Source organism: Artemia sp. Qi Xiang Cuo, chromosome 2, assembly GCF_049724085.1.
Source record: "Artemia sp. Qi Xiang Cuo chromosome 2, ASM4972408v1, whole genome shotgun sequence".
Classification (NCBI taxonomy): domain Eukaryota; kingdom Metazoa; phylum Arthropoda; class Branchiopoda; order Anostraca; family Artemiidae; genus Artemia; species Artemia sp. Qi Xiang Cuo.
The window spans coordinates 53,115,724-53,137,579 of record NC_142795.1 but is presented as its reverse complement, the minus strand read 5'-3'; the positions used below and the strand labels follow the sequence as shown (position 1 = coordinate 53,137,579).

Here is a 21,856-nt window from a genome sequence, read left to right as displayed (position 1 = left end):
ATATATATATATATATATATATATATATATATATATATATATATATATATATATGTATATATTAAACTGAGTAAAAATAATTAATAAGAATAAAGGAGAGGACTAGTGGCTACAGTAGACAACTGTTAACTTGGCTACTTGTTTCTGACTTGCTTGTACAATTTACAAGTAATATTTGACTAATCTTAACGAGAAAAGAAACTGCCGAAATCTCTTAAAAATTGCCAAGATCTTTACCTCTTGAGGGTATGGAAAAGAGGTGTTTTAAACCTCTTGAGACAGCCATAATTATATGGCTATCTCAAAATTTTGATCGGATGTGTTTGGGGAAATTATGGGCGCGAGAGGGGGGCTATTTGCCTTCCAGTCACTTTCGACTATTTAAAAGGGCACTAGCCCTTTCAATTTACAGTCGAATGAGCCCTTTTTGAAGTTTCTACGACAATGCTTTCTATGCAAAGCTTATATGCCCCCAGAGCATAACTTACAGCCCTTGCGCTGAGGGCTGTGGGGGGATTTTCATCCTCAAAGACAAAATTTTCTACAATGAACAAAATGGCTGTCTCAAAATTTTAATTGGATGTGTTTGGGGAAATAGTGGGTATGAGAGGGGTGCTAGTTTTCCTCCAATCACTTTTGACTATTAAAAAAGGCACTACCCCTTTCAATTTCCTATTGAATGAGCCCTTTTCGAAGCTTCTATGAAAACACTCAACAGCAAAACCTTATATGCACCCAGGGCAAAACTTACAACCCTTGCACTGAATGGATGTGGGGGGTTTATCATCCTGAAAGACATAATATCCAGAACTTTCAACTACGTTGCAAAAATGGCTCAAAATTTTGATTGGATGTGTTTGGGGAAATGGTGGGTGTGAGAGGGGGATTAGTTTCAACTAGCCTATTAAAAGGGGAACTAGTCCTTTCAATTTCCAATTGAAATGAAGTTTTGAATTGAAGTTTTTACGACAACATTTCCAATAAGAAACCTTGTATGCTCCCAGGGCATAACTTACAACCATTGCCTTGGAGGCTGTAGTTTGGGGGGGGGGGGTAAATTGTGTGGGTGAGAGGGGGGTTAGTCGCTCTCCAATCACTTTCGACTATTACAAAGGACCCTAGCCCTTTCAATTTCAATCAAATGTGCCCTTTTTGAAATTTCTGCGAAAACACTTTCTATAGAAACCTTATATGCCCCCAGGGCATATAAGGTTTGTGAGGGGGGAGAATGGGAAACACTGGGCATGAGAGGGGGGTTAGTTACCCTCCAATCGGTTTCGACTATTCAAAATGGCACTAGCCCTTATAATTTCAATCACATTAGCCCTTTTTGAAGTTTTTACGAAAACTTTAAATACCTCCAGGGCTTAACTTACAACCCTTGCCCTGAGGGGTTTGGGGGGGGGTTTTCCATCCTCTCAGACATAATTTCCAGAACTTTCAATTACGTTGAAGAAAATACCCATATCAAAATTTTAATTGGATGTGTTTGGGGAAATGGTGGACGTGAGAGGGGTTAGTTGCTCTCCCATCACTTTCGACTATAAGAAAGGGCACTGGCCCTTTCAATTTCCAATCAAAGGAGCTTTTTTTGAAGTTTGCACGACAACACTTTATATACAAAACCTTATATACCCCCAGGGTGTAACATAGAACCCTTGTTCTGAGAACTCTGAGGGGGTTATCATCCTCAAAGACATAATTTTCAGAACTCTTAACTTTTAACTACGTTGAACAAAATGCATGTCTCAAAATTTCGATTTCATGTGTTTGGGGAATCGTGGGTGTAAGAGCGGGGATAGCTGTCCTCCAATTACTTTCAACTATTAAAAAGGGAGCTAGCCCTTTCAAGTTCCAACCTAGTGAGCCCTTTTTGAAGTTTGTACGACAACGCTTTCCATAAAAACCTTATATGCCCCCAGGCCATAACTTACAACCCTTGCCCTGAGGGCTTTAGTGGGAGTGTCATCCTCTAAGACATAATTTCTGGACCTTTCAACTACGTTGAACAAAATATCTATCTCAAAATTTTGATTGGATGTGTTTGGGGAAATGGTGGGTGTGAAAGGGGGGTTGTTTGCCCTTGAATCACTTTCGACTATTGAAAAGGCAACTAGCCCTTTGAATTTCCAATCGAATGAGCCATTTTTGAAGTTTCTAGGAAAACACTTTCTATAAAAACGCATATGCCCCCAGGGCATAACTTATGACCCTTGCCCTGAGGGCTGGGGCGAGTGTCTTACTCAAAACATAATTTCCACATCTTTCAACTACGTTGACCAAAATGTCTATCTAAAAATGTTGATTGGATTTGTTTTGGAGAATGGTAGGCTTGAGTGGGGGGTTGGTTGCCTTCCAATCTCTTTCGACTATTAAAAAGGCCAATAGCCCTTTAAATTTCCAATCAAATAAGTCCTTTTTGAAGTTTCTACGACAACGCTTTCTATATACGCCCCCAGCGCATAACTTACAACCCTTGTCCTGAGGGCTATGGTGGGAGTGTCCTCCTTAAAAACATAATTTCAAGATCTTTCAACTACATTGAACAAAAAGGGTTTCTCAAAATTTTGATTGGATGTGTTTGGGGAAATGGTGGGCGTGGAAAGGGTGTTAGTTGCCTTCCAATCACTTTCGGCTACTAAAAAGGGCACTAGCCACTCGAATTTCTTTATTTATATATATATATATATATATATATATATATATATATATATATTATATATATATATACTTCTACACCTTTTCGATCCGGTCCTGAGGATGTTATTGATAATAATGCAGTAATGATTATATTAGATTATAAAAATCATTTATCAACTTAGTAACAGATTAATTGTGATTAACAAGGTTTGAACAATGATAGTGAGTATTGTAGTAACTCTGGTAAATGAGCAGAGGGGGCTATCATTTCTATATCACTTGTTTCTTAAAATCAAGCAAAATAAACATTTCGTCACTGCAGCCATTCGGACCTTGTCGTGCTTGGTTTAGTAACTAGTGAGTTTTAAGTTTACTTCTTTGGATTACCAAAAGTTCACTCTTCACTAAAAGATTTTTGAACCACTTTCCCAAAACCGGGTGATTGAAAAAGGGTAATCTGATTACTGATCTGTCAAATTATGACTGGTCTTCATTAGTGAAGACTTTGTAAGAAACCCTGTAGTAAGAACTAATTGTAGCAAGAAATCTCGAAAACGCCCTAATGGTGGTCATGAATTGTCTAACAACTGTGTCTAATGATCTTACACGACTTTGACGGAGTCTGAGACAGAATCAAGCGTCCGAATACAACTTTAATGGTTGCACGAATTTCATATGTTTTTCGTATATTTTCTCAGAACTTTTGTAAACCCTGCTTGCAATGCTGCACAAGTTCCTTTAGAAGTAAAAGAAAGAAAAAGGGAAGAAACAAAAATGAATTTGAAGTTTTTTTAATTAGACATGCAAGTGGAAGACGATAACATATCAGCTATTCATGAATATCCTTCTGAGTCTCAAGAATACGACCCGTTTTTTGGCATTACTGTTCCTGATCCTGTAGTAATAAAAGGGGCTACGTCTTCCTCATCTATGTGAGTTAGACTAACCTAGGTCATAAGTTAGGCTAGTCTTAAATGGGTACAATTTTAGATAAGCTACTTTACAATATAGGATCATCAGAGGTTAAATATTTACCAAATCATATTATTGAGTTAGGAATAAAGTGAATACACCATTTGATGCCTTTTTTTATGCTGATTACAAATATAATAATCATTTCAAATTTCAGCCCCCCCTAACTTAACCCCCACCCCCATATGTGCAAATATATATCATGAATTGACATATATAGGGTGGGGAGGGGGGCTAAAATTCATTTCTGATAGAAATGGTTATTATATTTGTAATCAGCATAAAAAAAGGGGTAAACTTCTACGAAATCATATTATTGAGTTAAGACTAAAGTGAATACACCATTTGATGCCTTTTTTTTGCTGATTACAAATATAATAAGGATTTCTATCATAAATGAATTTCAGCCCCCCCCCTATATATACTACAGGCTACCTAACCTAACCCTGAATTGGCCTTTATAGGGGGGGGGCTGAAATTCATTTCTAATAGAAATGCTTATTATATTTGTAATCAGCATAAAAAAAGGCATTGAATAGTGTATTCACTTTAGTCCTAACTCAATAATACTCATATGATTTTGTAAAACTTTACCAAAGGTAAAGTTCTATGAAATCATATTATTGAGTTAGGAATAAAGTGAATACACCATTTGATGCATTTTTTTATGCTGATTTCAAATATAATAATCATTTCTAACATACATTAATTTCAGCCCCCCTCCCCTCTATATGCCAATTCAGGGTTTGTTTAGGTTGGGTTAGGTATATATAGAGGGGGGGCTGAAATTCATTTCCAATAGAAATGATTATTATATTAATAATCAGCATAAAAAATGGCATCAAATGGTGTATTAACTTTATTCCTAACTCAATAATAGGATTTTGTAGAACTTTACCCTCTTCTGATATCTATGTCTTAGAAATTTGCCTACTTGGCAGTAATTTACCTATTAGAATTAGACAAACAACATTATGCCTTAATTTTCAGTTACTTTTCTCTGGTTTTAGTTCTGAAAATGAGATTCCTGTTATTTGAGTAAAATTTAAAGCCATATGAATGTTTTTTCTAAATTTTAGAAATGTACTTAGCCTGCATATATTTGAAACCTCATAAACTGGGATTGAGCAAAATTTTGAAGATGAAAATACTTTTCTTGTTCCTTATTTAACCAGAAGATCCATTTTGCAAGGTTTAATTTATATAAAACAAATATTTTTAAAGTTTGTTCTAGAGGGACAAAGAGTAGAGATAGGTAACCTACTTCAAACATACCTTCCTAGGACATACTTTAGTCCATAGATCCATCCCTGGAAGTTTCATTTTCCTAACTTAACTACTTTTCAAGGTAGCAAAAAGTAGGCCTAGCTTGTCTAGAATTTTACCCTTAAATACTCACTAGAGGCATTTTGGGTGTTATCATAGTAAGATGTAGTGAAATTCAACATGATGGGTTTTTTACTAACTTAGAAAGTACCCTAGGCTAGTTGTGTAAATATAAATTTGATGAATAGGTCTAGAGCTGAAAGAGGGCTTCTCCCCTATGTCCTTGGGAAACTTCTGAAGTAATCATGTATCTTTTCTCTCCCAACTCAAGGCAACCACTATAACCTAATAAGAACTGAGCAGTACCACTCAGATCAGTTTAGTGTTTCCAGAAGGAAAAATATTACTACAAAACATTATTTTTTGTACCATTAGGTTCCTTATTCTATACTCTTTCCAAATCTAATGACTAATTTTCTGACAGTACACTTCCTAATGGTCCTATTTATAGGCTATCTCTAGTAATTGACCTATATTTCATGGTTGTTTTTCATCTCCTGAAGTGTTCTATAACAGGTAGCTTGTCTAGATTTGTAAAATTTCTAGTTTCTATTCCTCTAATCTGAAATCTATCTTAATCTCAGATTAAGTAGGCTAGGCCTACATTCTTTACAAAGATATTGTTTTAAATTGTTTAAAAAATGAATAATAATGGATGGAAACATCACAATCTGATTAATAGAAACATCCTGAATATTATAGTGTAAGTATCTAAAGGTTTTAGTGTTTTGTTGTTGTATTTTATATTCCTAAGACTATATCTAGGATCATCATGGGAGTGGGGTGCACTGTCAGAAAAGCAGCCATGGCATTTTGAAGGAACATAAGATAAGGAATCTTATGCTGGTAATTTTATTTAATTAGCTTGTTTCCTTACTGAGAGTAGAACCACTAAACGGATACCATACCTGAAATATATTGATTTAATTGCTTTGCTTGCTTTGCTTTTGTGTTGTTTGCTTATGCTTATGCACTTTATTTATAGGTGTTGGGTCTCCATTAAATAATTGAATTCAACTCTTTACCTGAAGATAGAATACATTACATGGTGTCAGAATGGACAGCACACCCTATCCAACAATTGATTGGTCGTCGGCCAATCTCAAAGCCTCGTGGAAGCGATTTTGCCAGCATGCTGAACTGATGTTCACAGGACCCTTGTCCGGAAAAGCCGATGCTGTGAAGTGCACCTACTTGCTGATATGGGTAGGAGAAAAAAGCTGAGATATATTTAACACATTCCAGATTCCAGAAGTAGACAAAAATAAAGTGGATGTATATCTGAGAAAATTCAGTGAGCATGTTGAACCCAGTTCCAATCCCATATTTTCCCGATTCGTTTTTCACAAACGAAATCAGAAAGAAGGAGAGACAATTGAATCATGTGACATCTCTGAAGTTACTGGTCCTCGATTGTAGTTTTGGAGATAGTTCGGACAAAATGGTGAGAGACAGACTGGTGTTTGGAGTAAAGAGTGACCGGATAAGAGAAAGACTATTGAGTGAAGGTGGAATGCTTACACTAGCAAAAGCTATTGATATTAGCCATGTAATTGAAACAGTTGTGGAGACCCATGCACAGATGAGAAATAAACAAAGTACTAGTGCTGTAAAGCAAGAAGTGGAAGCCATACGCAAACAAAAAGTGTTGCCAAGGACAATGACGCCAAACTGTTACTTCTGTGGGAACCATTACTCCCACGAACACAAATGCCCCACAAAAGGGAAGATCTGTTCCAAGTGTCGGAAGCCAAATCATTTTACAAAGGTTTGCAAAAGCAGGTCTGTCAACGAAATTGAAGCCCTGCCAGCTGAGAACGAAGGAAACAATGAATACTTCATCGAGTCTGTTGACAGCAGAACAGATTCAGTCCAAAAGCCGATGATTAAAGTTAACCTACCTGAATACCGACGAGAAATAACCTTCAAAATTGATACAGGGGCTGATGCAAACGTTCTCCCAGCAAGTGAATTTAGATCCCTAAAACCAAGACCTACCTTGCTTCCCAACAAAGATATCCTGACAAGCTACAGTGGATGCAGCCTTGACGTACTTGGAATTGCACAGATTGTGATTCAGTATAAGGACCGAGAACCGCCGGTCCATGTGTTCCATGTTGTTGAAACCCACAAAGGACCAATCCTTAGTAGACACACGAGCGAATAGATGAACTTGATAAAGTTTGTGCTTAGCATGTCATGTAGCATGACTGAAGACCCAGCCACGGTTTCAACCAGACCTGAAGTACGACAGATCCTCGAGGAATATGATGATGTCTTCCAAGGTATTGGGATGTTGCCTGGAAAATTTTACATTTACCTGAAAGAAGGATCTGTTCCGACAGTCCAGAAACCAAAAAGAGTTCCATATGCCCTTCAGCCGAAGCTAAAAGAAGAACTAGACAGATTAGAAAATCTTGGCATCATAGAAAAGGTACAAAAACCAACAGACTGGGTGAATTCGATTGTCCTTGTAAAGAAACCAGATGGAAAAATCCGAATTTGTCTAGATCCAGTGGACTTAAACAAATGTATCAAGCATCCTTACCACCCCATTCCTAGCTTTGATGATGTAGCAGTGAGATGTGCTGGAGCAGAAAGATTTTTCAAAACCGACGCTAGAAATGGTTACTGGTCAATGGTTTTAGACGAGGAATCTGCTGACCTCACTACATTCAGCACAACATTCGGAAGATACCGCTTCAAGAGATATCCTTTTGGGCTCATATCAGCCCAGGATGAGTACCAAAAACGAATGGAAGAGGCGTTCGAAGGTATTGACATTGGTCTGATTGTAGATGATGTTGCTGGAATGGCTGAAAGTACAACAGATCATGATAGGAAACTGAGGACAGTTATGCAGAGGGCTCGTGAAAAAGGCATCAAGTTCAATAAAGAGAAATGCATTTTCGATGCAGTAGCCATTCCGTACTTTGGACATATACTGACAAAGGGAGGTATGGAACCAGACCCTAACAAAATTAAGGCAATGAAAGAAATGCCAGCCCCCAAGAACAAAGATGAATTGCAGACTCTTCTAGGGATGTACAACTATTTGTCGAGGTACATTCCCAGCCTCTCTACCCTAAACCAGCTACTTAGGGACCTGGCCAAAGCAAAGGAGTTCAATTGGAAAGTAGTACACAACGATGCCCGAGTCAAAGTCCAGGAAGCCATTTGCAGCAACCTCGCCTGTTTTGATACCAAAAGTGCCCAGGTGGAAGTGATAACAGACGCATCACAACACGGGCTAGATGCTCAACTGGTTGCGGATCACGCCACAGTAACCTTTGCTTTTAGATCTCTTAGTGACACAGAAAAACGGCACTCACGAATCGAGAAGGAGCTTCTGGGAATTGTGTTTGCCTGCACACATTTTCATCAATATATTTGTGGTAGAAAGATCACTGTGACAACGGATCACAAACATTTAGAGGCGATATTGTCCAAACCAATAAATAGGGCACCACCCCCACTGCAAAGAATGATGCTAGTGCTCCAGCAGTATGAACTATCATTCCAGTATCGTCCCAGCAAAGAAATCCTGGTAGCTGATGCCTTATCACGAATGCACTTACCTGACCAAGACCAGAAATTCAAATTGAAGGAGAAGTAGCCATCCTTGCGTTCTTTAGAGATATTCCAGTAAGCAGAAACAAACTAGAGGAAGTCCATGAGGAAACCCTAAGAGATGTTGAGCTGAAAACACTGTCGGACATCGTCGAATCTGGCTGGCCTAACGACCGAAAAGATGTACCATCTATCGTTCTTCCATTCTGGAACTACAGAGACGAGCTGGTTACCAACGATGGTATCATACTGAAAGGCGAACGCATTGTTGTGCCTAAGGCACTCCGTGGAGACATACCGCGACAGCTTCATTCGTCACACGTTGGCATTGTGAAAACAAAAGAAAGAGCTCGTAGCTCTGTATTTTGGCCTAACATCACGAAAGATATCACGCAGCTAGTATCTAGTTGCAAAATATGCGCCATGCATCAAATGGATCAACAGAAAGAGCCATTGATATCCTCAGAGGGTCCCCAGTATCCATTCCAACACATGGGCCTGGACATCTTTACATTCAGTGGTATGAAATACCTAATCACCGTACCTTAGTATAGTAGATTTTTTGAGGTGGATAAACTTGCCATTTCAAACTCACAGCAAGTGATCTCAAAATTAAAAATGCATTTCGCCAGATATGGTATACCAGAGAAGATAACTTCAGACAATCGGCCACAATTCATCTCGGAGCAGTTTCGAACGTTTGCAGCATCCTGGGATATCAACCACGTCACTTCGAGTCCCCGATACCCACAGTCCAATGGGATGAGCGAGAAAGGCGGTCCAGACGGCAAAACGAATCAAGACAAAAGTAACAGAAAGCCAAACAGATCCATTCATTGCATTGCTGGAATACCGAAACACCCCAGTTGATGGAGCATATACACTGGTTCAGCTGCTCATGAGCAGGAAAACCCGGTCAATCGTCCCAGTACTGCCATCCCATCTGCAGCCAAAAATAATTGCGAAGCTGGTTTTCGAGAAAGCAAGAGAGAAAGCTCAGGTCAGACAGCAGAGAGCTCACAACAAGACCGCCAAAGAGCTGAAAGAATTGAGCATAGGAGAGAAAGTATGGGTGAAATTTGATGAAAATAGTAGATGGCGCAAGGGCGTAGTCGAGAAGAAATTGAGACAACAAGAGCGCTCTTACCTGGTGCGGCTGCAAGACGACAGTACTCTTTGGAGAAACAGGCGCCACCTACGTCACAGATCAGAACCAGTTATAGCCGAGCCGGCGCCTATACCATCCCACCCATTACATTCAGGTCGTGTTACCCAGTGCCCTGAACTACATACTTACCCGGATGGAACAGCGACAGTTGGAGCTAGTACGACGCCTGTCGCAGATCGATCATGTGCCGAATTGAACAGCAGTACTGACGAGTAAACCCCGTCAGTAGTAGAAGATGATGATTTCACGGGAGCCGAAAGGCCACACGTCAGGGGGGAGAAGGAAATAGCATTAAGTCTACGATGTCAGTCAACCACTGATACAGGCATACCCCTTGTGACCAATACTGAAGCCCCGCCAGATGCAGGAAGAGTCACTCGCTCAGTTAGACTTTCCAAACCACCTGCGCGTATGCACCTGAGCATTGATCGTCACGTTGAGATCCACCTCTGTCCAGCCTGGCAGTGATGGAAGCCATTTCTACATGAGAAAGAAGATGAAATATATTGATTTAATTGCTTTGCTTGCTTTGCTTTTGTGTTGTTTGCTTATGTTTATGCACTTTATTTATAGGTGTTGGGTCTCCATTAAATAAGTGAATTCAACTCTTTACCCGAAGATAGAATACATTACAATACCAGTCAGTGGTGGATCCAGCATTTTTTTTTCGGGGTGGGGGGCAAATAGGTTGATCCGATAAACTTGCATTAGAAGCAAGTTTAATTAATGCAAACTTGTGTTAATTAAATAAATTACACTACTTTAGACTATGTTTGGGGGGTGTGAGCCCCCCCCCCCTTGCCTCCTGGATCTGCCACTGATACCAGTAACCTAATACTTAATACCACAGACTGTTTGAAGGAGATTTTAAAAATTCTGAAAACTATAGTTAAATACTCAGTTGTCAGACAGCAGATCATCAGTTGAAGAGTTAACCACTATAAAATCTCTAGGTACTGCTGGCTAATAAGCATGTTATAGCTTGAATATTTAGCCATATACAACATTAACAATTTTAAATGCACTGATGGTCAACAGTGGAGCCATATGATGGGCATACACTTTAACCTTGAGCCTAAGCTAAGAAACTGTTCCCTAATTTTGAAAGTAGGATCTTAAAATTAGAACATGTATTTAATCATTAACATACTATCATTGACAAGCATTGTTAAGCATAGCAATAATGCTTAAATAGGTTAAGATGTAAGGGTAAGTTTAAATTTAAATACTAAAACAAAAGTTTTCCTAGATTGTAGTCAGCCAATCTTAGCTAGCCCAGTCTCAACCTAACTGTCAATCCCAAATGTCTACATCATATTAATGATCAGGAAGCTACTGTCAACAGGCATTTTAATCAAAATATTCATCAAAGCTTAGGAATGGTCTAAGTACTGGGGGTTTTACCCTACTTTGAAGCAATAGTCAGTAGGCTACTTATCTCTTTGCCAAAGCTGTGCTACTTCACTTATAGCCTCCCCCTCTACCACTCCCAAATCAATAAATATACAGTCCACTTGAATATTGCAATTATGTTGTACAATATCAACAGTAAATAACAGTAAATGCTAATCAAGCAGCATTTTATGAATGCAAATTAAGCAACAAAAAAACAGGGAAGTACTATTGTAATATGTAATGGCAACCAGTAGTATATATCCATGGAAAGTGTATTGAGCCTCATATCTTTGCTAGATCCTGATACGTAAGACACTTAAGGACTTTATGATCATATGTTTAAGACTTAAATTAAAATTATAAGATGGGTTTTTCTTCTCAGAAGAAGATGGCTTAAATTAGTGTTGTAAATGGTAAATTGGGTATTTCATGTACTTTAGCATAATTTTAAGGAACCCCTGTACAATTAGTATTTTACCTATTATACATAACTTGAGAATTTTGTGTATTTTACATTATTTTATTGATATATTTTATGACCCCTTGTAGTTTTCACTCCAAACAGGTTTTGATATGTTATTGTGATTTTTACTGAATTCACAGCAGGGTGAAAGAAAGCAATAGAATTGTTAATTGTACTGATACATTTTGTTGAAAGGCATGTGTGATTGAGTGATAAAATTGTGTTCAACTAGCCCTTCTCTTGTGGTATATCACATTATTTATATGTACTGATTCTCTCCTATTGAACATTTTACATAATCTTTCCAGTAAAACAATTTCAGAAAGCAATATCTTTTGGCCCATGGGTCTATAGCATAATTACATGGTCTAGAAGGCTGTCTGACTTCAGTCTCTTTTATTAATCAAAACATCAGAACAATATATGTAGGCCTATAATGCAGATAATTGTAATTTTAAAATATTGAAAAATTACCTGAAATAAAATTGTTTGTGCAGTTAAAGATAATCTACAGCCTTATTTTTATAAATTTAAGGCTATAAGCAAGAATTCTATTCCCCTTTACAGTTATGATATATAAGGTTTGTAAGCAAAATTTGGGTAAAGGTCTAAATTAGGGGCTATTGAGAAGGAAGCATGTTAAGAAAACAATCCTTAGTTCATAATATGCAGAATAATTGCAGCTAACACATTTTGCATGCAGCTCTGCTATACTTTACTATCCCCCCCTAATGTGCAAACATATAGCCCAAATTATATATTTCCCAAGCCATCTGCTGATGTGTCTCTCTTTCAACCTGTGCACCAATAAATTGAATCAAATTTGACAAAATAAGAACCAGAAAAACAAGAGGGGAGAGAGGGGTGAAACCGTACATTTTGAGGATTTTGACCCCTAAAAAGCGTATTTCTAAAGATACAAACTTCCTTTTTACATGAATAGATAGCTCAATTATTCACTTTTCTTGGTGATTTTTTTCAATGACATCCATCAAGTCCTTTCTTGGTGAGACCCAAAAATGTGTGACCTCTTCAAGTGTCCAAAGTCACCCCAAACAGGGGGTGACTTCGGACACACATGGGGCATTTCTGTACATTCATTAATTAATGCTTGTAATTATTGATTCAGATATTATTAACATTTAATTCAGATAACATACAAGTTAAATGTAACATTAAATTTATTGTATAGGAAATTGGGCCAAATCACAGCCAAATACAAGAGCTTTGGCTGTTCGCCCAGTTCCTCCTACTGATACCGGTGCGGGAAGCTTCATAATAATGTCTTGAAAGTCAGTTTCTGCACAATCTCGACATTCAAGGAAGATTAACTTCCTACCAGACTTGCGCAGGTAGTTTATTTTTGCTACCCTGCCACTTATTTCTTCAATTTCACCAACAGAGTAAACAGCAGAGTTTTACTTCTTACCAACCATTAACCTCATAAGCATAAAATTTCCACAAGATAATTCTTCACGAGTCTCAAACTCACGGATACTTCCACATTGTAAAGACTCGTCATCTGACTCGTCAATGAGCTCTACATCTTTGCCTGAAATGCTGTCTCTAGTTTTTTCAGCAATGAGTGAAACCTTTGACTTTTTTAGCGACTTTTTCTTTTTCTTAGCAAGCCTTAGCTCAGTCTCTGCTTCTAGTGCTCTTTTTTCTGGCGTTTCTGTCAGAATTCTACTTTTGCGTTTTTTACGGTTTTTGTGCGGCCACACATGCATTTTTGCCTGTGGATATGGTCTGATGCTTTCAGGAGTTACTGCCGTAGGCAAGTTTGACTGCTGTTGACCCATCATGACAGGAGATGAATCACAAAATAAACCAGGGTGAGGATCATCCATATTGGAAGTTTCTGGGGCATTCTGTTCAGCTGGATCTGGGCGGTTTGTCACCTCAGCTGGCAGAAAATCGACTTCTGTGAACACATTTGGATTTAAAGGCCAAATTCCTGCCTTCTCAAAACCATTTGTGATGTTTTGAGGATTCAGCTTTTCCAGAAAGGGATACTTGCACAATTTTTCTATTTCATGTATTGAAATTCTCTGACCAGGGTTTAATTGCATCCAATTGTCAAACGACTCCCTGATTGCATGCTTAAATGGTGCATACACTGAAACATCAAGGGGTTGGAGATGATGGGAGCAATGGGGAGGAAAGGTTAGGAGGTCGATGCTGTTATCTTTACACAAAGAAACTACTTCTACTGAAATATGGCTTTCATGATTGTCAAACAAGAATAAAACAGGGTTATTTTTGCTGGGTTTGACCTCTTTTAGAAAGTGTTCTATGGAACAAAGGGAATTGTCCAAAGTCATCCATCCATTGCGATGGGCTAAGCCAATGCACCCTGGTGGTCCATCTCAATAAATCCTTTCTGGAGCTTTGACTCTTGGAAAAACAAACCCTGGTGGAATGACCAATTGCAGATACAAAGCATAGCATTGTGGTATTTTCCCCTCTTTCTGCTGACACAGTCTGTGCCTCCTGTTTTGCTCCCCTTTTAGCAATCACCTTTGGGGCCTGAACAACTCCCTGAACAACTTCCGCTTGATGAAACCTCTTAGCCAATCCACTCCTGCTCTGTCATTCAATTTCCAGCTTGATGGGAATTTTATCTTCAATGTTATTGCCCATTGGTAGGCTAACTTTCTTGTTGCATAGGGAGTCAGCCCATGGTTAAGTAGTGAGCATTTTTCGAGGTATGCAGCAAGCTCTTTCTCTTGTTTGGAAGTAAAAACAAACTTAGTGCTCTCCTGAACAAAGTCATTGTCAAAATTGCTACCACTAGCACCACTCTGCTTGAGAATTTGCATTTTTGCCTTGTATCGTTTCACGGCATCCGCAAGGGTACTCTTCTTCAGGGAAAATTCTTCTGCGGTTGCTCGGAAAGACAACTTCCCATGTATAAATTGAATAACAGCACGCCTGACTAATTCTGGATCAGGAGGACCACTCTCCTTTCGAATGTAGTTGCGAACCATCTGTAAAAGAAAATTATAATCGTCAGAACCTCAAGAGAACAACATGGAAATTTACACAGGTCACGCCATGCTTTGAGGTGTGCTTTGAGGCATAAATAATTTCTAAGACCACACTGGCTAATCATGACAAAACGAAACAATAGTAAAAAAGAGAAAAACGAGGATTATACAAGCCAGTGAAACATATGAACTAAAATGCAAATATTTCGGTCAAGACCTCCGCTTGACCGTCCTCAGTGCAGGATAATAACATCAAAATTACTAATAAAACTCCATGGATACTATAAATTTTTTTTTTTATTTTTTTTTCCAAACCTTGAAACGAAACGCAACTAAAATTTGAAGACCCTCTCCATGTAACGGTGAAAGGGTAACTGAAGTTACCCTTTCACCGGTACATGGAGAGGGTCTTCAAATTTTAACTGAAGTTACCCTTTCACCGTTACATGGAGAGGGTCTTCAAATTTTAGTTGCGTTTCGTTTCAAGGTTGGGAAAAAAATTTTTTATAGTATCCATGGAGTTTTATTAGTAATTTTGATGTTATTATCCTGCACTGAGGACGGTCAAGCGGAGGTCTTGACCGAAATATTTGCATTTTAGTTCATATGTTTCACTGGCTTGTATAATCCTCGTTTTTCTCTTTTTTTACTATTGTTTCGTTTTTTACTTTGAGGCATAGAATGGAAAGATGCCTGCAGGCAGTGTAATGTTTAGTTTTACATTATAATACAAAACATTAAACAAAAAAACTTAAAAAAACCACATCAAACATTTGTTTATGTTCATTTTTCTTACGTTTCTACAAGTCGGACAAACATTTTGGGGGTTTCAAACCCTCTACCCCCTTGGATACAGCCTTAGACTCTACTGTTTATCTTTCTGATATAAGTAGGCATTGAATAAATGTTTATTGTTCAACATAATAGTAAATCATTTAATAATAAGTATTTTTTTAAATATGATGGGTGAAAGTGAATTGAACTGATCTGCATAGCTGTGAAAATGTACTGTAAATCTAAGCTTATATAAATCTCACATGACTCCTTTTGAATGATCACTGTCTAATTATAAGTTCCAATCACATATATTATAAAACTGAACATTATAATATATAAGACAATAATCCATTGAATGTATACAATTCAGAGTATGTATTTTAAACAAGGAGGGGTGGGGGGGTGGGGTAAGGTTTATTGTTACACCAGTTAGAAAGTATTGAAGAATATTCTATTAAGATTAGCTTTAATATTTTTGCAATAGACAGTGACATGCCGAAACTATTTTAAACACATAGACAGTCAAAAGTATACCTTAATTTTGGATAGAAATTAAAGGTTAAGCTTAGCCAAATCATAGAAAATGCTGTCCAATCTTGAACATAGGATCTTAAAGTTGGAAGAAAGTATATAAATAATAGGTAGACTTAATCTTGGATAACTTTGGTTCAAGACAAAGATTGTTACACAGAGTAGTTGTGTTTAAATAGGCTAGGCTGTAAGACAAGGGATAACTTTTGTCTAAGTGTAAATGTTGAAAACAAAGTTTGATAGCCAAAACAAATCACTTCAGTTTCTCTATAGGATGACAGGAATACAGTCAATTTTACCAACATTCTGCTTCCAGCTACACATAGTTCCATTTTCCAACTTATGAAAGACTTCCGTCAGTACAGGGCGAAACCGGACACCACGAAAAGTGTCCGGAATCGCCCCAAAAAGTGTCCGGAGTCACCCCATGTTGGCGCCATTTTGAAATATTTTTTTTCGTAGATAACGGCCTGATATTTACTGATGAAAATTACCATGCAAATAGCAGGGTTATACCTTGTCTGATCCTGCTAACTCACGGCTCAAGAGCTACAAAAACTTAGAAAAAATTTGACAAATACAACATGTGTCAGGATTTCCAGCAAGCATATAAAAACTTCCTTACCTCTTTTCTCGGTTGTCTCATTTCTCCAAAATTTAAAACTTGCGCCAAATGAGCGTTACATGAAGGGCATCTAGCGGGAATTTTTTGAAAGGATTAGCTCAAAAACTTTAGACGACAGGTCAAACGTACGGAGTCACCCCCGTGCGGCATCGCCCCTCTCTCCCCTAAAGTTTTTTTTTTTTACAAAATTTCATTAAAAGCTGAAAAAATGATAGACTAAAAAAAACTAAATTGGTCTTATAGTATAGCTATAGGGCAACTCTATAACACCAGTTTTACCCTATATTTCCTAGGGAGTATCTTATTATACCCAATTTTGCTTACTGGTTTTTTATTTTATGGTCATTTTACAACACTAGCTTAAATACAGTTCAAGTTGTTAGTATTATGTTTTCATAGCCTTAAAGTAAAACATATATAAAATTGAAATCTTCCTGGGGTGTAATTAAGGGTCTCAATTAGTTCCTAAAAGTTTCAATACCCTAATTTTGCTTCCTAAGGTAGGGAAAATGTCTAGAAATGTCTAGAATTTTACTTCAAGATACTATCTAGTGCCACTTTTATCTATATAATTAGTATACTAGTTATCTGCCCATGAAAAATGTCTAGTAGGCTACTTTAAATAATAAAAGCTTGATCTACATCCTACTATAGGTTAATTCTAGCAATACAATTATAAATGACACCCACTAGAACTGTAGACAGCTTACATTTGCTCTTTATTAACACAGTTTACATTTTGATCTAGATTCTGTTGTAGGCTAATTCAAGCAATGCTATTAGAAAGTGTTGTTACATTTTCTGTATAATCTATATGGCCTTCTTGAAAATGATAAATATATTGTCAATATCCTATAAACAAACTCCAATGCTACCACTTTAAGCAGGGGCGTACCAAGGGGGGGGGCGCCCCCCCCCCTCCCCCAACCTTTTTTGTATCTGGTAAAATTTTTGCTGAAGGCAAAAATTTTGGCATTAATTTTTGTAAAATCAGCATATGTGAATTAAACTGACAGTGCACATTCATTTGCATTTTTTTTTTTTTTTTTTTTTTTTACAGTAAACGGTAAATTATGTTCTGGTAAGGCATGGGGGACCCTACTTACATTAATATTTGTTTGTTTTGAGTTTGACTTGGTTATTTATTGTAATTTCTGTTTATTTTGGGTTTCATTTATTTATTGATAGTGGTTTGTGGTAGTCTTTTGGTTGATAGATTATTCTATTTTCTGATCATTTTTGGTTTAGTGGAGTTTTTTACTTTTCTTTGAAAAATTCATTTGTGAAAAAAGTTTTTTAAGTTAATTTCTGTTTGTTTTTTATTGACATAGTCTTTTTCATGGAAAAAGAAAATATTATTTTACATCTCTTTGGTTTTTCTTTTCCTATAAGAGTCAATACTTTTGCTTGCCATTTGCTTGCCAGGACAAAACTTACAACCCTTGCCCTGAAGACTGTGGTGGGGGGGGGTTCATCCTCAAAGACATAATTTACAGACCCTTCAACTATGCTGAACAAAATTGCTATCTCAAAATTTTGATTGGATGTGTTTGGGGATATGGTGGATGTGGGGCAGGGCTGTTTGCTCTCAAATAACTTTTTTAACTCTTAAAAAGGGCTCTTTAACTTCCAATTCTAAATCGAATGAGCCCAATATAAAGTATATACAACTACCCATTCCATAATAACCTTATATTCCCCCAGGGCATAACTTACAACCCTTGCCCCAGGGCTCTGGGGGGTTTTGTTAATCCTGGAGGCATTGTTATGTATTCTTTGGACTATTTTCAACAACATGGACTATTTCAACATGGACTATTTTGGACTATTTCAACAACATGTCTCTTCTCACAATTTTGATCAGATGTGTTTGGGAAAAAGAGGGCATCAAGGGAAGGGGGGAGGGCTAGTTGCCCTCTATCACTTTTGACTCTTAAAAGGGAACTAGAGATTTCAATTTCCAATTACATGAGCCTCCTCTAAAGTTTATACAACCGTCCCTTTCATTGAAACCTTATATGTGCCTGGGACATAACTTAAAGCCCTTGCCCCCAGGTTCCAAGGGGTTATTTCAACCTCAAAGGCCATGTTATATGATCTTCTTATATGTGATCCATCTAATATGAACAAAATGGCTATCTCAAAATTTCTATTGGATGCATTTGGGGAAAAGAGAACTTGGGGGGAGGGGGCTAGTTGCCCTTCGATCACTTTTGTCTCTTAAAAAGGACACTAGATTTTCTGATTTTCAGTCAAATGAACCCCATCCCAAGTTTATATGACCACCCCTTCCATAAAACTTTATATGTTAATAATGGGCAACTAGTATAACTTATAGCCCTTGCCCTGGGGGTAATGGGGTGGGGGTTGTCATCCTCAAAGACATAATTACTGGACCTTTAAACTATGCTGAACAACATGTATTTGAGCAAATGATTGGCGTGGGAAGAGGAGTTGACTGGTTTCCCTCCAATCACTCCCTATACTATACTACAATTTTGAATTGAATGAGCCCCTTTTGAAGTTTCTACAACAAATCCTTCTATACCAAGTACCCTGGTCTAAAAAAAAGTAAATAATACATTGTACCAACATTGTTCTTTACTTAAACAGTGCTATTGCGTTACCTATGATAAGAAGCTTTTTTAAAAGTGCTAAAAAACCTTAGCATGAAGAGCAAGGCATTGAGGAGGGGGATAACCCCCATCATATATGGAATAGTTACTGTTCATTTTGAGTTTTAATGTTGCTCCTTACTTTCAGTTGTAAGAACTTGTTTTTTATTTAATAAGCATGTAATGGAGCAATGTAAAAAGTAAAAGCAGTGTGGTGTGGGCACAATGTACTATTTTTTTCCTCATATTGAAGGAGTTGTTGTAGAAACTTCGAAACGATCATTTGATCGAAAGTTCAACGTTCTAGTCCCCTTTTTAAAAGTCATAAGTGATTGGAGGGGAACCAGGTCCAACTTGGCATTTTTTGTATGTTCCTGTCCCACCTCAACACTTAAAAATTTTATTAGAGCCGTTTTGCCACAAATAATCAAAATATTCAATGAGTATGTCTGCAGGGATGCAGGGATCCTCCACAGCGCCTGGGGTTAAGGCTTAGATTCTGCAATTTGTCCATTATTTGCATATAGGATTTATCATAGGCAACGCTATAGTGTCGCCTATAGTAAAGGCCACACAGCTCCAATGTTTTATTATTTATTTATTTATTATTATTTTTTTGCCCCAGAGGCACTTCATACGGAAGGGGTCGTCATAAAAACTTCAAAGGGGGCTCTTTCGATTGGAAATTGAGAGTTCTAGTGCCCTTTTTAAGGGCCAAAAGTGATTGGAAGGCAACAAACACCCCTTCCACGCCCCCCCATTTCCCCAAGCACATCCAATCAAAATTTTGAGATAGCCATTTTTTTCTATGTAGTTGATTTCCACATAGAAATTATGTTTTTGAGGAGGACACTCCCCCACAGCCCTCAGGGCAAGGGTTGCAAGTTATGGCCTGGGGGTATGTAAGGTTTTCACAGAAAGTTTTGTCATAGGAGCTTTATAAAGGGCTCATTTGATTGAAAATCCATACGGCTAGTGCCCTTTTTAATAGTCAAAAGTGATTGGAGGGCACCTCGTCCCCCTCTCATGCTCACCTTTTCTCCAAACACATCAAATCAAAATTTTAAGATAACCATTTTGTTCAACGTGGTTGAAAATTTGGGAAACTAGGTCTTTGAGGGTGACAACCCCCCCCCCCCCAACAGCCCTCAGGGCAAGGGTTGTAAGCTATACCCTGGGGGCATATAAGGTTTTTATAGAAAGTGTTGTTGTAGAAACTTCAAAAAGAGCTCATTTGATTGGAAATTTAAATGGATTGTGCCCTTTTTAATAGTCGAAAGTGATTGGAAGGCAACTAACACCCCTAACACGCCCACCATTTCCCCAAACACATCCAATCAAAATTTTGAGATAACCATTTTGTTCAACATAGTTTAAAGTTATGGAAATTATATCTTTGAGCATGACAGCCCCCCCCCCCAAGATCTTCAGGACAAGGGTTATAGGTTATGCCATGAGAGCATATATGGTTCTTATGGAAGGAATGCTCGTATAAACTTCAGAGAGGGCTCATTTGATTGGAAACTAAAAGTTCTAGTTCACTTTTTAAGAGTCAAAAGAGATCCAAGGGTAACCAGCCCCTCCCCCACGCCCTTTTTTTCCCAATTGCATCTGATGAAAATTTTGAGCTATTTTGTTAAAAATAGTTCAAAGATCATATAAGAAAAACTCTGATATCAATACAACCCCATTATAAAATAATTATAATCATTGAAAATAATTCAAAAGTCAGACAAGAAAAACTCCTGTGTCAACACAGCCCCCCCATGGCCCAGAGGCAGGCATTGTAAGTAATGCTTTGGGGGCATATATCGTTTTTATGGAAGGAATGCTCGTACAAACTTTGGATAGGATTCATTTGATTTAATGTTGAAAGTTCTCCTTCACTTTTTAAGAGTCAAAAGAGATTGGAGGGCACCTAGCCCCCCCCCTCTGCGCCCTAAATGCATCAGATAAAAATTTTTAGATAGACATTTTGTTAAAAATATTCAAAGTTCAGATAACAAAAACTCCAGTGTCAACACAGCCCTGCAGGGCCTGAGGGTAGGCGTTGTAAGTTATGCCCTGGGGGCATATATTTTTGTTATGTAAAGGATGCTTGTATAAACTTTATAGAGGGCTTATTTGATTGGAAATTGAGAGTTGTAATCCACTTTTTAAGAGTAAAAAGTGATCGGAGGGCAGGTAGCCCCCCCCCACACACTCCATTTATTTTTTTCCAGGCGCACTTCATATAGAAGGGGTCGTTATATAAACTTCAAAGGGGGCTCATTTCAAATGGGGCAACTTTTTTCACTTTGATATTGTTACTTTGATACCAGTTTTCATACTTCCATGAAGGTTTGATTTTTTTTTTTTTTAAAGTTTGATTTTGAAATAAGGAATTTTTAAAAACTTGAAACTTTTTGCAATCAAAAACGAGCAAAAATTAATTAAAAAAAAAAATTCTGAAAAATAAGTTTTTCAAACAAAAGTAAATGCCATTTTAAAATTAAGCTCACCAGATACAAATACCTGTTAAAATTCAAACTCAAAACAACCAGAAATTACTATTAAAGAATAAATGAAACCCAAAACAAACAGAAATTAAATAAACAATCATAGGAAAAAACACACAATAAGTAATAATATAAATGAATAAATAGATCTTAAAGCGAGTAATGCTTAGATTGAATATTTAAATCAAGCTTAGAATGTACAAAAATATTTTGCTATTGAAGTAGAAATGAAACTTAAAACAAACAGAAATTAAATTAACAATCATTGCAAACAAACATACAAAAG

The 21,856-nt window shown here is 37.4% G+C and overlaps 1 protein-coding gene across 1 annotated transcript in view; it reads left to right on the top strand.

Moving 5' to 3' along the window:
• The first annotated feature begins 3,402 nt into the window (after positions 1–3,402).
• Positions 3,403–21,856, top strand: part of LOC148955366 (cysteine-rich hydrophobic domain-containing protein 2) — a 65,787-nt gene continuing 47,333 nt past the window's right edge. The window contains exon 1 of the mRNA XM_089108170.1: positions 3,403–3,572. Coding sequence (XP_088964296.1) covers positions 3,442–3,572 — 131 coding nt within the window. The 5' untranslated portion in view covers positions 3,403–3,441. The remainder of the gene's footprint in view (positions 3,573–21,856) is intronic.